The sequence below is a fragment of the Phoenix dactylifera genome, chromosome 15 (assembly GCF_009389715.1).
Source record: "Phoenix dactylifera cultivar Barhee BC4 chromosome 15, palm_55x_up_171113_PBpolish2nd_filt_p, whole genome shotgun sequence".
NCBI classification, from domain to species: Eukaryota; Viridiplantae; Streptophyta; class Magnoliopsida; order Arecales; family Arecaceae; genus Phoenix; species Phoenix dactylifera.
The window spans coordinates 6,800,958-6,821,713 of NC_052406.1; the positions used below are offsets into that span (position 1 = coordinate 6,800,958).

General features: G+C 40.6%; 2 protein-coding genes across 2 annotated transcripts; both read right to left on the bottom strand.

The window, feature by feature from the left end:
• Positions 1-508: 508 nt before the first annotated feature.
• LOC103699546 (putative protein TPRXL) lies at positions 509-1,780 on the bottom strand. The gene has a single exon (XM_017841098.3). It carries the CDS (start codon positions 1,778-1,780, stop codon positions 509-511), a length of 1,272 nt encoding a protein of 423 aa, XP_017696587.2.
• Positions 1,781-14,271: 12,491 nt separating this feature from the next.
• Positions 14,272-15,642, bottom strand: LOC103707897. Its single transcript, XM_008792598.4, has one exon. The coding sequence runs from the start codon at positions 15,512-15,514 to the stop codon at positions 14,597-14,599; it is 918 nt and encodes a 305-aa protein (XP_008790820.3). The 5' UTR covers positions 15,515-15,642; the 3' UTR covers positions 14,272-14,596.
• Between the last annotated feature and the right edge of the window lie 5,114 nt (positions 15,643-20,756).

Consider the following 20,756-nt stretch of genomic DNA (forward strand, 5'->3'; position numbering starts at 1 on the left):
ACTCCCATCCCATGAACCAAAGGTGTAGAAATACTCAATATTTTGTAGCCCAAGAACAAGAGCTTATTGCAAAGTACACACTAGACTAGAACAGTGTCCAAAGAGCACACCCACAAAGCTTCTCTCTTCTCCTCCCCCACCTTCTGCAGTAGCTATAGCAACGATGTCCCAAAAACACCACTCCCCTCCCTCCTTACTTGAACTACTCTAAGCGGAACAATGTCCAGAGTGATGGCATCCACAAAGAAACAAGGGATATGGGATGCGCTTCAAACAAAGATGAGGGCATGAGGAAGCCCACCAAAACTGTTATCAAACGAGTCTTTAAAGGTTGTATAATGATAAGATCTCACAAGAGAAGCCCTATTTACATACAAATAAAAGAAGAGAATAAAAAGAAGGGAGTGGTGCATACTAAAAAGTACTAGCCATAGCTCCAATAAGTAAGCTAGAGCTTTCTTTTCCTCCTTCCTCTTTGCCTACATCTATATATGTATCCCTGTATCTCCTAATCAGAAGAACAAATCCAGGAGTCAACCATACCTTCACCCCGCGCCGCCACGCCCTCGGACCCGGTCTCCGCATGAAACTCGGACGAGCCCGGCGCCGAGTAGTTCAGCTTGCAGCTGCTGACCCTTTGCTGCGCACCATTGTAGTTCGCTCCAACCGCCGGCCTCACTTGCGCGTGCTCGCCGCCATCCGGCCCCGACGCACGAGCCCAGCCCGAGCGCACGCCCTCCAACCCGATAAGCCCCGGCGGGAGCCCGAGCTCGCCCGAAGCAAACTCCGCCGATGGAATAACGGCCTGCGGCCTCGGGGCGAAGGCCGGCATGGTGGGGAGAGTGTCCTTGTGGGTGAGGAGGGACTGGAAGTTGACAACGGGGCCTTGGCTTTGGAGGTTGAAGAGAGTCTGGCTTTGGCTGCCGAGTCCAAAATCAGGTGAAGGCAGTTGGCGGTTATTATTAGTGGGAGTAGAATTCGAAGTAGTACAAGTAGCAGCAGTGGCTATCGGAATGGAGCTGGTGGCATTGGCATTTGAAATGGTATTGCAAGTAGAAGCAAGAGCATCAATAATAGCAGTGCTGGTAGTAGAAGATGAAGGGTTGAGAGAGGGAAAGGTGGGAGGTTTCTGGGCGAAAGGGCGGAGACGGAGATAAGGTGGGGGGAGGGAGGAGGCGGGGGAGGAGGAGGAGGAATAGAAGAGGTCGAAGCGGGAACGGGAGAAGGGGGAGAGGGGGGAGGAGGCGGCGGCGCTGAAGGGAGGGGAGGGGATGCCGGTGAATTCTTGGACCATGGCGCGGAAGTTGGATGTGTCGGTGGTGAGGACGGTGGTCGGGGCGCGGCGCGAGGCCCGGGAACGCTTCTTGGAGCTCCGCGGCTGGGCGACGGTGGGGGTGGGATTGTCGGGCAGTTGTTGCACCAGAGATTGTGCAATTTGTGGGCCACGAGGGAGGGAGGAGGTGGAGGAGGGAGGGGGGAGGGAGGGGAAGTCGGAGGTGGGAGTGAGGGAGGGGCGGAGGGCGCGGGGAGGACAGGGGGAGGAGGAGGAGGAGGCGATGGGGAGGAGGTGGGAGTGGTCGAGGAAGGCGAGGGAGTTGAAGTAGAAGGAGTTGGGGTGGGCGGAGGAGAAAGCGGGAGTGGGGAGGGAGGTGGCGGCGGCAGAGGAGGAGGAGGAGGAGGAGGGTGGGCGGAAGAGGGCGGAGATAGAGTCGGCACGGGAGTCGTACTCCTCATCGCCGCCGCTGGAGGACTGGATGCTGCCGCTGTTTGTGGAGTCCATGAAGGCGGCGGGGGGGAGAGAGAAAGAGAGGAAAAAGGGAGCAGAGAGATAGATTCCTTCGAGGGAGGGAGTAATTAAGAGGGAAATGGAATGATCATTCTAGAAGAGGGGTTTGCAGAAAGTACCATCTCTTTAAAGAGTGGATCTCAGCACATGGTGTTTGGGGGGGCGGAGGAGAGGAAAGGGAGGGGGGGGGAGAGAGAGAGAGAGAGAGTCTTCTGGGTTTTTTTTTTTTGTTTTGTTTTCTGAGTTAGATCTACTCATAGGATCTGGGAGGAGGCATATTAGGTCATTGACGAGGAGAAGGGGTGGAGGTTCCGGGAGCGGAGAAGAGAGAGAATGAGGCTGTGAGGGGAGAGAAAGTGGGAAAGGAGAGAGGAGAGGAGAAGAGGGTTAGGGAAAAGCAGGGGGTGGTTCTTTCTAGCCAAAAAAAGAGGGCGGCTTCAGCTCACGTTTCCACTCAAAAAAGATCTTCCAGAGATTGCAGAGGGGCTGGGTCCGGCGGAGGCTGGCGATGGGTAGCAGCCGGGCACAGAGAGAGAGAGAGAGAGAGAGAGAGAGCGATGGTTGTATTGTATGGGAGGACGTGTGAACGGGCATGGAGACTTTAAGAAGGGGGTTGAAGGGTAACACCGGGAACGAGGGTTACTGGGTTAAGATAGAAGGGAGGGGACATGGGAAAGTGTTACAGGGTGAGAGTGTTCCTATAGGGAAAAAGTCTGGGGGAAAGATGCACCACTCACCTCTCTCTCTCTCTCTCTCTCTCTCTCTCTCTCTCTCGTGTACTTGTCGGGCTATAGAAAAGGTAACGAAGGAACAAATTTCTTTAACTAACCTTAGAGAATGAGTTTTGGAGTAATGCTAAGGTTGCTTTAATGCTTTATCATAATCTGAATGCCACCGATCCAAAATGGGTTATGATAGTAGACATACACGTTGGTGGACTTGAGCATAATCAAATCAATTAAGCAAATGATCAGATCGTGAGTACGTTTGGTTAGTTATGCCCGTATGAGAGATCATGTTAAGTTTTGGATTGCTATATGAATTCTTTGATTCCATGTTAGGTCGTGGAGCTAAACTTGGGTGTACATAATCTGTTCTAAAAGCTTATAGGATGAGGTAGATTTATTTATATATTTTATATTTTCTTACACTTTTCCTCACATATGGGCTGGATTTCCTCTGCTCTGATACCATGTTAAAATCACCACTTGTCCTAAAAGCTTAAGCTCATAAGATGAAGTAGATTTATTTATATATTTTATATTTTCTTATACCATGATCTCAATTTAGATTGCAGCAAATGCTACAACTAAAATTAATTTCAAAAAAATTATCAACGAAGAAGAAGATTTATTGCCTGTGGCTCTTTGGTTGTGCATTGGTTATGGAGAAAATAACTTGTTTTTCTTAATTAAAATATATTTGACTCATTATAATTATATATTACTTCTTCATATGTTAATGTCGCATCAGATAGTCATGACTAATGTTCTTGTAATGGTCGAGGGACCTTCCATACACTAGAATCATCATTCAATTTCTTTATCTTTTAATAGAGTTAGCTTAATATATATCGGTGGGTCTGTTTGGTGGAACCATTTACACTATTTGGCTCCAACCTATATTCCTTTTGACCTCTTACTAACTTTAAAGCGATCATTGTGTGCTTATCGTTCATACTTTTACCCTATTTTCATAAAGACAAGTGTTTAACCCCTCCCATGAATTTTTCTCTTCTTAGTTTGGAAGGTCAGATTGGTTGAGCTAAGCACAAGCTTGTTGCGACCTATATGCACATATATACACCATCTATTAAATTCATTTCTTGCAAATAACGCAAGTCATCATAGTCAAGTTCATTTCTAGCGCGATCATCAATCTGGATGGCCACCAAACACTCGGCTTCAAAACGACAAAGTTCATGCATGGAACTAGGCTCCGACACGTTGCCAAGTATTAATGGATGTATATGTCGGACTATTCACTCATGGACTCAAAACCAAACCTACCTGAGCTCTGGGTTTAGATCCTTGTCTGCAGTTTGATCTCCTGGCTGGTTAACTCGGTTGACCAGTCAAGGTGGGACCTACTTGACATATAGTTTTGCATCTCGTCTGGATCGGATATTGGACACACAACACAAGCCTTGCCAATGAGCTAAGTAGCCACCCCCACATAGCCATTTGAAACTGTTCCTTTAGGCTGGCTCGTATTACGTGGCAGGCAGTGGATCGCCCATCACTTATTTGGTAGGTGGAGCCCGCTAGCTATCGACCCCAGAGGAGAGAACAACACACATGGCGATTTCTAGGTATGAGAAGGAAAGCTTGAAGTCGCCATCCCATCCATCTGCTACACTGGAGAAATGGACCATCAACAGTAGTTTGGACCTGTCACCCATCCTGAAGGCTTGACCGATACATCACTTAGGACGTTGGCTCTGCACGTATTATTGGTAAAACCGATCACATACCATGAACTTGTGGAAGACTGTCATCTAGAGTTTGGTGGGATCGAATCGTATAAATTTATGTGTCTATATAAGTTCGGTACATAGATTAACAAAAATCTATAAAAATTTATTTGTTTCTTCTATCCTACGAATCTTGTTCTTTTTCCGTATGGCATCATCCCTCATTTTGGCAGCATCTACTAATTTAAAACTTTATTTGAAAGTCGTATTTTGACCAAGATGTTTTCGAAATACCTCTAATAATTAACTAGTATTTTTTCTTGCGTAGTTCCTATTTCAATAGAAACTCGATGAGCCGATATATCGAGAGTTACTCGATGCATTGCTTGACGCAAAATAGATGATAAATTTGCTTCATGTTCTAATATATTAATGTGCTTGAGATGGTAAGTATTTAGAGGTTGACATGAGGATAAGCTTGACGGAGTCAACTCCCACACGTATGGTTTGCTGTCATTACTTATCAACGCTACAATAACTCATGCTGTCCCTTAGATGATTGTCCCAAACCCTAACAAATACAGCTTACTGCTCTTGATGCATCCCTTCATAGGGTAAAATGTATACAAAAAAGTTATATTGCCGAAAGGTAGAAGTGACGGCACCAATCGCTTCATGGTGTCTCCTTCTTTTGAATAAACCACGTTGCATTACATGCAATGATGGGTACTCGATCTCTATCCTTTGCTGACATCTCGCATTAATATATATTCTTGTGTTAAAAATTCAGTTTCGCGTGTTAAAATGCTTCATTTTAATCTTGATGAATGGATGACAGTATGATATCTCCGAGGAGATGATTGGAGACTCTAATATCATATATAAATATAGCAGCTTAACTAGAACATCAACGATGGATGACACTTTGGATGTCAGTCTATAACTAGCTCAACCAAATTTATCTCGAGACTTGATGCATTTAGTATCCAACTATGTAGTGTCACCCGGCCAAGAACAATAAGTAATCCAATTCCTAACGCTGTAATCTTCAAAGATCTCTCAATCTTTATAGAGGACTCCCCATGTCGAACACGGAACATTAAAAGGAGGGCAAGCTTGCATTATGTGAGAGGTATACGTGCAACTGCCACTTACAGCCAATCCCCACCAAACTTCCACGCCTAAAACTTGTCCCTAGTCCTCGTGTCGCCTTCTTTCTCTTCTATACGTTAAAACTCCACTACTACCACACTGATATGGACCATTTTGGAGTCTCTACCAGTTTTGGATGCGTAAGTGAGTAGGGGCAGTCAAAAGAACGTTTATGGTGTCTTTAGAATGATGGAAACTCACCTTCACCGCTAAAGCCTGGCTTCTTTTGTTTTTTTGCTTGTTTTAACTAGTTTTGGGGGCCTTACAAGCTGCAAGTAGTTGTGGCTCATTGTAATTCTGTGTTGCAACTCTAGGTTCAGGCTTAGGTTAATTGGTTCAGGTGGTATAATTATGTGTAACAAAATAGTAAGGTAAAGCGGAGTTAGCTTTTCTTTCAAAAAGAGTAAAATTTCACTTGCAGTGCCTTAAAACATCTAGATGGATGATGAAAGTAGGAAAAGTATGGGATCATCATTTACTAAAATTTTCAATGTGTAATAAATTATAATGTTCTTCTTAAGATTTATAGCTTATATTTACTTATCAACTAGCATTCGCTCTAACAATTGGTGACTGACATTCACTTGGCGAATGCCTGCAGATGTCCCGAAGCAGCGGGTGCTGATCGTCACTGCTATGCTAGCCTCGAATTTAGTTGATCGCCATGATCGAGTTACCTTCAACATAGATATTGTCCACACCCAGAACTAACCTCGCATGGACGATGCCCTCCCATGCAGCTCTACTCCGATAACAGACTTGTTGAAGGTGGGCCGACCTCCGGCTGCAACAAGTTTGGAGTCATGGTTTCTAATCACAAAGCTTACTCCTCATCTGCTTCCATTCTTGGTAACACTGCCATCAAAGTTGACTTTAAGGAAGCTGGGGGTGGAGGTCCTAGAAGATAAGAACCGTCCTGGTCGCTACACAAGCTGAATGAAAACTCTAAGTATCTCTAGCCGAACCAGGTAAAACCGCAGTGGTGGTACTGGTGACCTCAGTAGCGTGAAGTAATTCTCTGTTCACCAATGTCTTTGGGTGAACTCTTTTATCCTCAAAGATCCAGGCATTTCTATCCATCCAAATGTAATAGGTCACATAGGCACATCTAATGCCCTAATCCACAGTACTGGGCCTTCGCAAGGACCGCTTCAAAAGGCTTAAGAAGTCCTCAGTCGAGAATGTAACCTGCAATGAAACCATAGTGCACCTCCAGATCTGAGCTTCACGAAGGCATCCAAAAAGAACATGACTAATAGATTCCTCCACGTCAAGGCACCCCTCGCATACTGAGGATGCACATCCACCCTCGTGTTGCCTTATTTACTCCTTTGGTTCATGGAAAAAATTTCTCATCACTAAAAAAAATCTTAATCTCTGCTGATCTATGTATAATGTATAACGCTGGGAAGGCAAGTCCAGGAAACTGGTTCACTATATCTATGGATTATAATACTATGGGCCATAGGCTTCTTTCTTTAGTAAGGAATTATTTCAAGGTCAGTGTCTGGCCGAATTGGGCCGATGGGTCCTAAATTTCTTGTTCGACTTGCACCCAATCCAGTCTGATGACAGTTTATGGGCCTGAATAATAGTTTACCCTAAACTTGGATAGGACACCAGATGTGTTGACTGGATCTATCCCAACATATTTTTACTGATGTAGGCTGAAGTACTCCTAGTTCTAGATTCATGCAAAGACCAAAGAAGCAACACTGAATCACCCTGGACAATCACCAGGGAGCCTACATTGATGGCCAAAAGAATGAATATGTGGATGCACTAGACTCACAAGGGCCCAAGAAAATTAAATGTTTCTAGTACTACGAGGTGTTTCACAAATAGAAATATCTTTGAAAATTTACCAAAAATTGCACAGATATAATTTTGGCGTGTAACCGTCGTAGCCAAGATTAGATAAGCTTTCCCATACAAGTTGAATTGTATCAACTGAAGGTCAAAGAAGAAAATTATGGTGGAAAATAGAACATGTGTTGGTGGAGTTCGAGTCAAAGGTTCTGACATTAGAACCCTACCGCCATAATACATCTAGCAATAGTAAGATCATCATCTTGGGAGCACTAAGATGGCAGTTAGTATATCATCGATCATATCCAACTGCAAATAGATCATCGTCTGATGGTCGTTAGCATCTGAAAGCACCTTTAAGGTGCCAGATTATTTCTACAAAACTATGTTTTAGTTATTTCTCAAGTCCTAATCAAGTTTTAAGGGTTCTTACAAGTCTTTATCAATGTAAGAGCTTTAGAATACTACAAATACCTCGTATTCTCTCCTCTTTTGCATCATAGTAAATTGAATTGAAGTTTTGAGTTCTCTTCAGAGAATTCTTGATGGTGTGACTTCATTTTGCTGCAGTGTAACTATATGGAAACTTTTACACATTTTAAAAGCTCGTTTTCTTTTGGTGTGGCTCTAGAAAGCCTTATACGAAGCTAGCATGACAATGATGAAGACGTGAGAAACTCGGAATGATGATTGGTGCAACTCTAGTAAGATCAAGGGATTCAGTTGGTGAGACTCCAGTTAATTATCCTACTTTAGTTAGCCTCAAATTCTCTTTCTTCTTTCTCCTAGTTATTCTATATCAACCTTCTAGTTGAATTATCTTTTTTATTTATTTTATATATTTTTCTTGCTTCTAAAATTACTGTAGCAATCAATAAAATTATTATTAGTTAATTTACTGCAATTCTGAGAAACTCCAATTCCTTTCCAAGATAGGTGAGTTCGCGTCTAGATCCTACAAGGTTTGCCCTACCTATACTACATCTCATCTCAGATTGCTTCTTACTCGCAAGTATACATATTCAATCGCTTCCACAATCCAAATTAGATCAACTTTTGCTTCCGGACATGCACCATGATCTCATGTTGCCAGATCTCCAAGTTAATCTACCAAGCATGGTATCACTTCACGTTTAGTTTTGCCTTGGTTCTGGACTTGCGTTGTCACAGATGGTTAAAATTGAAGGTAGGAGACATGGAACGGGAAGCTCCAAGTCTTTTGGTTCCTTGAGAATTGAGATGAATGCGGAGACAGCGGGCGTAATTTTGAATAAGCGCAATGGTTCGCTCTCCCGCCACTGCGGGACCCGCAGAGATGGAAAAAGTGACATGATTTCCAACCCACTAGCGGGAGCCAATGGCGGAGCGACGGAGGCCCTGACCTCTTTTCCCACTCGCCTCAGGTGTCGGCGTTGCCTTTGCAATAAGTGGGCTTAAAAAGTCTAATGGGCCATGGGCTAAAATCGTTGCAGCTTCATGTGGTGTCGGCGTTTCTGTAGTAGATGGAGTCAAACTCTATGGGCTGTGGGCTAAAATCATTCACGGCCCACACAACCAATATGTCTCCTCCTCTGATCCATACCTGGCTCATGGAATCTCTTCCTTTTTTTTTTTTCTTTTTTTTTTTTGGTACAATGGTAGTTCATATCAACTAGCATGAATACTACGCTCAGCATCTAGAGAAAGAAGACGACATAAAGAAAAGGAAATGGAATCGAGCTCAGTCCAAAGAACCTTTTCTAAGTGGTGGGCAACAAAGGAGGCGACCCAATCTGCAGCTCTGTTCGCCTTCCGAAACACATGGGTAACCTCAATCTCTTCCCTTTCGAAGCATGATTTAAGTTCATGAGTCGAGATAGTTGATGAGTTCTTGGGGGTCGCATGAGAACGTGCCTATTTAGAGCTCTGGATTCATGCAAGGTGCTCCGCACGTGTGCCTAGAATCGATGGTCATTAGAGAACTCCAAGCTCTGGTGGCAGCAGAAATTTTTGCAAAGTAGTTGATCTAAACCATGCAATGCTTGGGAGTTGGAAGTTACTTTTCCTCAAGCCTGATGCTGCAAGGAAACAAGTATAATTCTTTTTGCCTCCCACAACCGCTACAGTTGAAAGATTGAATACTCCCTTCCAGATACTTTGTCGATATATACAAGCCAATTCCATAAATGCATCTACTTCATCAAAATGCACCTTTTGAAGATATGAACTCTTAATAGGTCAAGAGAAGCAAATCAAAGATGCCAACTAGCCTAGTGGTAAATTATTTTGTTCGTGCTATTGAAGATCTTGGATCAAATTCTGCCTTCACTAAGATTAATTTAGAGAGGTTATCCTCCAAAATTGCCTGCAAACCTCATCCAACATCCAATATAACGAGAAAAAAAAAAAAAGAAGAAGAGATTCTTCAGGATGGTCATTAAAAACATGTATGGAAGTAGGGGATCATGGGAACATAGTATAGAACAACTAGCTTGCTAGGTGCGCATAATATCCATTTGCTTGAGCTAATGAATGGCATGGCTTGGTTTGTTCACCTCATTATCTCAATGAAGCGGCTGGTTTTCTGACCTCCCATTTTATATTTGGAAAAACAAGAATGAATGGCTTGAGGAAATCACCATAGTGGAGATAATTGGAGTTTAGCAATAGATGGAGTCTTAAAATGGTAACTATTTTGTTTCTCTTTTTGTGAGTTAAGGTTACTGTTTTGTTCCCAAGTGCTAGAGGTAGGAAATTAGATCTATCTTGGGGCTCAACAAGCAGGGAATCTGAGTCATAATCGTGGGCGGCTGGTGACCTAATCCAAATATAGAAATTGCTTTGCAAGTTCCAATCTCCGAGCCATCGTCTCTATGTGATGTTGTCTATCCCTATGAGACCTATGTAGATATATTTTTAGTCCCACATCGAGTACGTACTAGATAGATCTTAGTACCTAAATAGGATTAAAAAAATCAAAATAATACATTCTAGCTAGCTTTTTGGATGAAGCCCTGAATTATTATAATTAGTACCAAAGTGAATCCGGCTCATAATCCATGTAAACTTGAAGACACTGCATAAAAATTTCTGTACATGGCCGGGAATCTTTACTGCAATATGGTAGTACTGCAATTAAAGACCACTTCGAGATTTGGGTTTGCCTAATAGGTCCTAATAAGTATCCCATTTTGTCTCTAGAGGACTTTGGGTTGGCATGCAAATGGACTCGCTTGCATATCCCTCTGTAATTGTTGAATTCAAGAAGTTGCAAATTAGTACTAAGAATTTATAATAAAGTTTTAATTACCAAGCAGACATGTATTTAGTCTTACATCGATTATGCAATAGATAGATTTTGTATACTTATACAAGATCATAAAACTCAAATACTATTTTTTGGCTAACTTTTTTGGGTGAAATCTTAGGTCGTTACAAATGGTATCAGATCAGACCCAATTCATGACCTATGTGGACTAAGGGATACTGCATTACGGGTCCATAGGGCCTGATCATGGATTAATCGTGGTATTTGTAAATGGATTTGAATTGATTTGGACTCATAGACTAGCGAAGATATTAGGGCTTAAATGAAAGGAGTATGAGGACCATGCAAATATGTGTTGAGTGACTTTAGTCTTATATCGGCTATGCTCTAGACAGATTTTGGGTATTTATACAGGGATCAATAAACTTAAATAATAGCTTTCAGTTAATATTTTTGGTGAGGTCCTAGGTCATTACAAAGGCAATATATTTTTATTTGCTAATTGGAGTTATGGGTGCTAATAAATTATGTTCAACCAACTTATATATCATATTTTCTTCTTAAATATTAAGTATAAACTTCACAAGAAGGCTGACCGGCATCTCTACATAACTCAGTAATTTTTTTTCGGCAATGGAACTACTCTTGATCACCTTGTTGCAATATGTATTATTTACGGGGCCTCAAGGTCTGTAACCTTATTACCCCAGATCTGTTTTTATGTCATTATGTAATTCTAAACAATAGTATAGCTAAATCTGCTTTTTGAGCTGCAGCTCTTCTGGCTTTTTCCTTCATATAGCCTCCATATTTTCCCCCCGTTTTTTTACTTCTGGTTTGAGTTTATGAGTTCTTAGCAAAAGATCTCTATTGGTTTGTTATGATTAACTTATATTTTAAGTGATCTTCAATTTGGAGTAATAAACTCACAAAGAATAGGGGCATCTTTCCTCTTTACTTATTCTATCCTATAGCCTTCTTGAAAAAAAATCTCCATATTTCTACCCACATTTTGCAGACTGGGAGAAGATGAGAAGGCAATTCACCGTTACAAGGCATCAGGAAATGAAGTAAGCTCCATAGACTTCTCACATGTGCAAGCTCTCCAAACCCATCTGGCCAATTGTAATGAAGCACATCAGCAAATAGATTAGCTGATCCAATCAAGAGGAAAGAAGATTTTTCTCAACTCGAATCTCTCAAAAGAAAACTAAAAAAAATAAAAGAATTGTAAAAGTAGGGCTGAAGTTCTCTTTTCTTTCGTTGATGATTAAAAAACCGAGATACATAGTTTCCATTTATCATTGTAAGAACTATCCTTAGATTATTTGGATCGAATTTCACTTTCTAATTCTAATAGGACATTTTTTCCTAAAATAAACATCAATAGTATAAATATTCTAAAAAAGCTAAAATTTTTGAGAGGGTATAACTCAACTTCGACATAAATTCTGCCTTCTGTTGCTCCATATGATTCTTTTCAGATAGAGAGTAGTGTCCCATCAAAGTCTTATCCTAAAAGAAAACTTTCAGTTTGACCAGCCCGTTTTAAGGCCCAAGCAATAAAATTTGAGCCCGATCATTAGTAGCACACTTTAACATAATCAAGAATTATTTCCTGGTGATATATATCAAAAGGATATTAAAAAAAAAAAAAGCAGACATGACCTTCAAAAGATTTGAAAGCTAAGGCCAAAGCATAAAGCAACCAAATGAAAACTACAACTTTGACCTTATTTATCAGAAAGATAATTGTCACAACCATAGATATCAGCTTTCACTCACTGCATCTAGTTCTCTGGCGTGTGGACCATAATATTGAATTAAAAGGAGAGTAAAGGAGACCCGTCTTGCATCACTTAAGTTGTTGCTGTTCATAGAAGTCGGCATATGTTTCTGAGCAACCTTGTAGATTTGATGATCTCTTTCTAATCATTTGGGTTGTTTACCAGAGATTGCCACAATATATTTTATAAAATTTTATCTCATTTGTCGTATGTGTTTGATTTAAACTTTATTCATTAGTTATAACTGCCAATGAACAAAGGAAATTACAGTCTATGAAAATTATATTGAGGATGAAGAAAGGTTACGTAGCAGTCATGCCAAGCAGCTCAAACTTATTTATTTATTTCCTAACCTTCTTTGGTGGCTAAACCAGATTTCGAAGACACCTCTATCTTCTCGCTGATATTTTTGCTGAAGTATGTACCTAATGCAGCTTGTCACCATCATCAGTTATCACATATTTGTTCTTCAAAGGTTTCAGAATCAGTGTGTTTTCTTTATCCGTTGTACTATGTCTATATTCAAAGCAAACTGCATTTGAGCCTCAAGATGTTCAGATTGATCAATATCAAAGGACCCTCTGTTTATCCTGAGCCTCCCTTGTCCTGCAATTTGCAAAGTGGATTTGATCTTTTGCTGCTAGAGGTTGTTAAATTATCATATTTAGTTCACGAAAAGAGATTCCTTCTCTAACTAAAGAAATGTGGTAGGACCATACTTTTTCTTTCTTTCTTTCTTTTTTTTTGTTGCATGCAGACAGCCTACTAAATAGTTTACAAGCTTTGTCCTATAAATAACAGTTCACTGGTGTTGGTAATGATGATGGTCGTTAGAGAATCTCGGCTAAATTTTTTATCTAAAATTTAAGTAAACGCTCTAATCTATCAAAAAACTGCTGCATAAATGCAATGTTACAGAAACTTTTGCAATGATGACGGTGTGGAAAAGTAATTTATAGGATGTATGATACTGCAAATCGAGCTTCTAATTAGGTGGGGGAGGTGAGGATTTTAGATGTGCTCGGACATTTTGCAGAAAGAATGGGAGAGAAGGAATATAATTAATTTTGAGAAGGTTTATCAGATATATAGTGCATATAAAACCAAACTCATTATGCAAGGACAACAACAAGGTGCCAAAACACTATAACTTCTGGACACAAGAAATTACTACTTCTTCTCTAAACCCTTCTGTTATATCAACTGAAAGTTCCTTATAGTCATCACAGCGATACTCATGCATGAATTTCTTGTATTCAATAGGTGACTACATCATCTTCTGAAAAGAACAAATTTCACTTTGCACAACCAGATTTAACATCTTCTGAAAATACTTGACCTTAGCAGATGTGTTTCTCCACAGCTTTCTGCTGAAATCATTCAAGTTTCCGACGGCTCCATTTCTCAGTAGGTACAATATTAGTGTCAAGAAAATTTATGAAGCCATATTCACACATATATCTGCTGTGGTCATCTTATGACCATTTATGTTTCTTCCTAACCACCCAACCAAGCACTTAAGAACTAATTTCCAGCTATCCTTTACTTTTACTCACCTGAGAGATCAATCCCCATTCTGTAGAAATTGAAGGACACGGTGTTGCATGTGTTTGTTTCTTTTACTCCTTTCTGAATCAACTACAACTAGACAACTCCATATTTAACCCCAGAGGCCAGGCTGATGCCCCATGACACTGAGGTACATAGAATGCTGATTGGGCCTGCACCTATTTTGTTGTTGCACTCTCAACACTGTAATTGGATGAAGGTTACACCTCCCCTTCCTAAAAGAACATATGTTCAAGATGCACCAGGCCAACTTCTTTCCCCACCATGACCTTAATTAATTAGGACTTCTTCCTTCTATACTAATATATGTGCAAAACACAATTAATCCACGCTTAGTGATACCTTCCCAATAACACTCAGTTTACCCCCCTTCCTGGAAACTTCCCCCCATCAAGTAATAAATCTGTGCGTGTGCATGTGTTTGTGTACATACAGTATCAATACACATTGCATATACGTCTATATAAACACACAAATATGATGCATTTCTATGAGATACGCATGAGAGAGAGAGTAATGAAAGAAGCTATACATTCTATAGAATCAATCCTTCCAACAAAGTAAAAGAGGCAACAAGCATAAAGAGACTATACAAGGTTAATATAATATTCACCTCTGTTTTGTGGATCGATTTCCAGAGGGGGGAAAAAAGGAAAAGCATATCAAAATCGGGAAAGAACATAAACACGCACATACAAGAATTTAGGATCACCCAAAACCAAAAACAAGAAGAGGAGAGATTAATATACCACCAGCACCACAAGCATCATGCGAGAAAATTAGCTATCACCACCGCCACCACCCTTCTATTCTCATCCCTTATCTCTTGCAGCTTATCTCTTCCAGCTCCGATTCCTTGCTAAAGGATCCATGCTCCCAACGATCCAAGTCTCCTTTGCAATATCCGTCGAGATCTTGAAGAAGTCAGGAGCATAGCTCATCAGCACCAACCTCTCTTTCTCTTTCTCCTCCTCCTTGATCAACTTTGCAGTCACCTCCTCTTCCTCTAACCTCCCTTTGGCTGGCGCCGATCGACACCTCATGAGCAAGAGAGCGTTTGGAGGTGGCACAGAATTAGGTGGTGCAACCTCCTCGAACGTACCATCTCTCTCTTCTTCTTCCTTTACTTCCACTACTTCTTTCCCATATCCATGATCTTGGTTCTCTTCTAGAACCATAAACCACTTGGAGAATATATTCCTAGAGCCACTGCTGTCCACTTCCTTCTCCTCCTCTTCGTCCTCATCTTCTTCATCGGTTGTGCAATCGACCGAGCCATGGAACGAGCCGAAGCACCTCATATTGAAGCGGAGCCCGCGGAGGGCTCCGAGGAACTGCATGATTTCCTTCTTGAGGCTAAGGGTCTCACGCCAGTTACTCCTCTTCCGATGCTTGCGGAGCCTCTCTATCTCCTCCACAAGGGAGAGCCAGTCCTTGTCACGGCTGCCTCTGGGCCTGGGCCGGGACCTCACCTTGATCTGCCCGGCGCAGGTGACCTTGGGAGACGTCGGCTCGGCGATCTCCGAGCTCATGTGCTTGGTCTTCGTCCTGAAGAGGGGGCTGGCCTGGCCCCGGCAGCGGGACCTCGACTGGCGGCGTTTGCTGGGCTCTGTGGGCCGAGATGGGCTACAGATGGGCTTTGGCATCAGTGTCAGATGACGTCTGGAGCTGGAGGGGAGGCAGACCAGAGGGTCTGCTGCTGCCCCTCCATTATTCCCTCTTCCTCCACCTCCTCCTACTCTTCCTTTCATGTGTCCTCCTCCTCCTCCTCCTCCTCCTCTCTATCTATCTATCTATCTCTCTCGTTCCCTTAGTTTCCCTCTCTTTTGTTTGTGCTGTTTGGATGGCTACTCTGGCTCTGAGGAAAGGTTAGGTTGGTTTAAAATGGAGGAGTATGCCAGCTTTGCTTTCTTCCTTTGGTTCTTATTATAGTCTTTTTCACCACCTTTTCCCTCTCCGTCTCTCCTCCTTTTGCTTTGGGCTGTCGATCACGGGGGAGGGCTCCTTTGTGGGCCCTAGCTTTTTGCATCTTGAAGTAAAGGTGGATCAGAGATCAACTTAAGAGTAGCGGAAGAACTAGAAAGAGAGCTATGCTGAAGAATTGATTTATTTATAACCTCCACTCTTGAGGAATTCTAATATATGTTCTTGAGTTCACTTGGTAATTAGTAGAAGACTGCAAAGAAATCTTACGGTTTGGGGGTCTATGATGATAGGGAATCACCTTTCCTCTCTCTTTTGGAAGTACATATCTAAACAAATAGAGTGCGGCTAGGGTAACCTTGAAGTTAAAGTATGGTAGCCTTATAAACTTAAATGCTAATTTTAGATTTTTGCTAAATTCCATCTTCGTACAAAATACCTGCAATCAGGGGCGGCTCAATGCATTTGGGGGCCTAAGGCGAACTTTCTAAGAGAGGCCTTTTTTCTAAATAATAATAATAATAATAATAAATTTTAATAAGTGCAAAATATTTTAAAAATTTATTTAAAAATAATCCGTCTAGCTTTTTGAGATGCAAAATTGCTAATCAAACTTTTGTACTCAAGATTCATTAAAATACTATTTTCAATCGATAATATAGCTAATCCATTTAATCTTTCTTGTGACATAGTTGACCGCAAATAAGATTTTATCAACTTTAATTTTGAAAAACTTCTTTCAGCAGAAGCAACTGTTACAGGTATTGTTAACAATATTCTGTAAGCAATGCATGCATTTGGAAAAGAATCTGTTTTTTTAATAAAACTTAAAGTATCAATAGGGGTACAAGTTTCTATTTGTAAAATTTCTTTTAAAACGTTTAACTCTGAAAATAGATCAAGACCATCAATATCAGAATATTCACCATGCTTTAAATAGTTTTCAAGATTAAGACAACACCTTTTCAAATTCTCTTCATTCAAAGATTTTAACTTTCTAAAATTAAACAAAAAACCAAAAAAATCTTCATATATGGTGAATTGTTCAAACCTACTTTGAATTGAAGAAATAGCTTGATCTACTACATATAAAAAGTAATCAATTCTAAAAGATTCTTCAGCTGATCTTATTGTCTCATCATCAGTATTTTCATCAAATTGTTTTTTTCTACGGATCACACGTTTTTCACGAAATGTAGGTTCTATTTCCATTTCATTTGCAATTTCTTTAGATGAATTCAAAGCATTCATAAATCCATTTTCTCTATAACTTTTTAAATAAGAAAGAAGACCTTTTAATTGATCTATAGCAACATCAATATGCATGTCTTCAGATTGTAAATTCTTACTAACTGAGTTAACAGCAAACAATATATCGTACCAAATATTCATGCCTAATAAGAATTCAAAATTTTCAATCTCATATGTAGCTAAACATATGGCTTCACTCTTTATTTTAGGATCTTCACTAGTTTCCGCTAATTGAATTAAGGCATCTCTTATTTTAGGAGCTTGATGTTTAATTGCTTTGACACTTTCAATACGACTTTCCCAACGTGTTTGTGATAAAGGTTTAAGAGTTAATGTAGATACATTATCTTGTAAAATTTTCCATCGTTTTGTAGAAGAAGAAAATAAGGTATAAATTCGTTGTATTACTCCAAAAAAAGATATAGCCTTAGGACATGAGTTAGCAGTATCACATAATACTAAATTCAAGTTATGACATCCACATGGTGTGTAAAATGCTCTAGAATTTATATCTAATAATCTTTTTTGTACACCTTGATGTTTTCCTTTCATATTAGATCCATTGTCATACCCTTGTCCTCTTATATCATTAACCTCAAGTTTATGTTTTTCTATTATATTTATAAGTTCATTAAAAAGGCCCTTTCCAGAGGTATCATCTACTTCTAAAAATTCTAAAAAATATTCTTCTACTTTTACTGGACTTGTTGAAGTATCTACACATCTTAAAACTAGGGTCATTTGTTCCTGATGGCTTGCATCAGGAGTGCAATCAAGTATTACAGAAAAGTATTTTGCTTCTTTAATCTTTTTAATTATTATAGCTTTAATTTCAGACGCTAATATTTGAATCAATTCATTTTGAATATTATGACCTAAATAATGATTGTGAATTTCACCATGTTGAATGCGTCGAACATGTTCTTGCATTACTGGATCAAATTCTGCAATCGTTTCAATAAAACTTAGAAAATTTCCGTTATTGCTTTGATAGATCTTTTCATTCTTTCCTCGAAATGCTAAATTATTTTTTGCAAGATTTTTTACAACAGCAATAATTCTCAATAAAACTTTTTTTCCAATGATCCTTCTCTTGGTTTATTTGTTCTTGGAGACTTTTATCAATTGTCTTATTTTTTATCAATCTCACTTCTATATCAATCCACCTATTCATGCTAATGATATGCTCATTAGTTGTTTCATGACTTTTAAGCTTGATACCTAGATTTTTCCAATCCCTACTTCCTTCATTGACTAATTGACTCGTGCTAGACTTTGAATCAAATAATTTACAACAAAAACAATATACCCTATCCAAATCCTTTGAATACACTAACCATCTTCTATCATATTTTTCGCCATTAGGTAACTTACGAATATAATGTATAGTAGAAAAGTGTCTATTATTTTCATCCCTAGGAAAATGAAGATCATAATCTCTAATTGGACCTCTTTCTACTAATAGATCTCTCAACTTTGTATCAATATTTTTCCATTGACCAGGATCATATATATTTATAGAAATAGAACTAGTTTCATTAAATTCTATACTATCCTTATTTATCCTATCTTCATCTAATTTCTTATTGTGTTCTTCACTAGATATTGTTTGGTTGTCAATCTCATTTTGTTTCGTTCTTTTTATATCATCTTCTAACTCTATTTCGTTTTGAGTTGAACTTGATGTAGTGTTTTGTTTATTTGTGACAATAAATCTATCTAAAGCACCTTTTTGAGATTGAATGAGTTTTTTCGATTTTTCTTTTCTTTTTGAGTTTTTCATGCCCACATTCAAATTTTCTATTAGACATTTGAATCCAAAAATAATATTATCAAACCAAATAATTAAGACAATCACTACAAACAAATCAAAATAGAATAGAGTTGAAAATGATAAAACCCGAAATGCCAATAGAAGCGGTGCCGGACTCGACGACGAACTCCAGTCCCAACAAGCGGTGCCGGACTCGATGACGAACTCAAATCCCAACAAGCAGTGCCGAACTCAATTTTAATGGAGACCTTAGACATGAAAAACTATTATCAATTTTTAAGAATAGACATAAAATTTATTTTCAAGAATCCGACAATAAAAATTTTGATAGCATTGAAATATAAATAGTAAAGTGAAAATGGGTGCCGGGCTGCCGGCACAGTTCCGGCAGCCGGCACATTCTGCCCAAAAAATAAATCCCCTACCGGCAGCCGGCACATTCTGCCCAAAAAAATAAATCCCCTGCCGGCAGCCGGCACATTCTGCCCAACGGCCAGACCCAGACTGCCAGACACCCAGGGGCGGAGCCGCGGAAACAAAGGGGAAAACAAATAACTGAATAAGAAACAGGGGCGGAGCCGCGGAAACAGGGGCGGAGCTGGAGAAGCCAGAAGGAGAAGTGGAGAACTCACCTGACACAGTGACACCTAGTCGAGGTCCTCGAGGACGGACTGCGGAGCCGCGGAGGGCCGAGAACGAGAAGGAGACCTGGAGAAGAGACGCCGGCGTCAAGTCTCAAGAACCGAGTTATCGAGAATAGGGGCGGAGCTGGAGAAGCCAGAAGGAGAACTCACCTGACACCTAGTCGAGGACGGACTGCGGAGCCGCGGAGGGCCGAGAACGAGAAGGAGACCTGGAGAAGAGACGCCGGCGTCAAGTCTCAACTCTCAAGAACCGATTTATCGAGATTCGAGGAACGGGAAGCCGGGAAGGAAGAGGAAGAACTGTTGAGTGACTTGAGGATTAGGGATTTAAGAACTCAAGGATGAAGAAGAAGACGCCGTCCACTTTGGTTATTTGGGATTTAAGAAGCAAGAAGACGGTGGCGTGCCAGGCGGATGGTTGGATGGAGAAGACGGGCTAGTTGGCTACGCTAGGGCTTGGGCAGCTGGAGAAGACGCGCTACGGACGGGGGATGGGCGGATGGCTAAGATGTCTTGTCCCGTTGCCGTTGGCCTGGATGCCGGTTGCGGACCGTTGGTCGCTGGCTCGCTGCCCGCTGGTCGCTGGCTCGCTGCCCGCTGGTCGCTGGAGCCTGGAGGAGGAGCTCGCTGGGCGGAGGCCGGAGGCGGAGGCCTTCCTTTGGTCCGAGGCCCTAGGCGACCGCCTCGATCGCCTAGGGCTCGGGCCGGCACTGCCTGCAATTTGAAAATTGAACTGACTAACCAAGAGAAAAAGGAAGGGAATAGAAAAATGAGATTCTATAACAAATATATGCTTTTGCTAAAAAAAAAAAAAAGTACCAAACAGAAAAGAAATTCAGAAAAAAAAAATGAGGCAATTCAGATACCTATAACATTTTTTTATGAGAAAAAAAAGAGTATTTGCAGCTAGTGTTCTCGAGCATGTACTTAATTAGTCATTCGAAAGAAGTCTGAGACTAGGATGCGAGTCAAGAATTAAAGTATGGATTGTGATATAAAGCAGTGTCGACCATAACCACTTGATGTACAACAGGGAAATGTCATGAGTGGGATGCCCACCAAACATGGGAACATTCAAGGAGAGAGATATATTCATAAGGTATTCGCTTATTTTTCTCAGAATAAGGACAACATAAGCATGATGTTTGCTTGTGAGAGGCGTTGGATTTCATATTAAGCGCCTTGTTTTTCAATGTATGTAGAGGATAGTCATAAAGCTAAGGCACTCATATTTATAATGTTCACCAGAAAAAAAAAAAAGTGTGCAATTATGAAAGGTGTAATGTGCTTGAGAGCATGGAGAGGGTGCCCCTCCCCACTAATATTCCTATGGTCGATTACTAGCAGCTTTGTTGCGGAACCTTTTCAATTGATACTTTTCGGCCCTTCGAAGATGTAAAG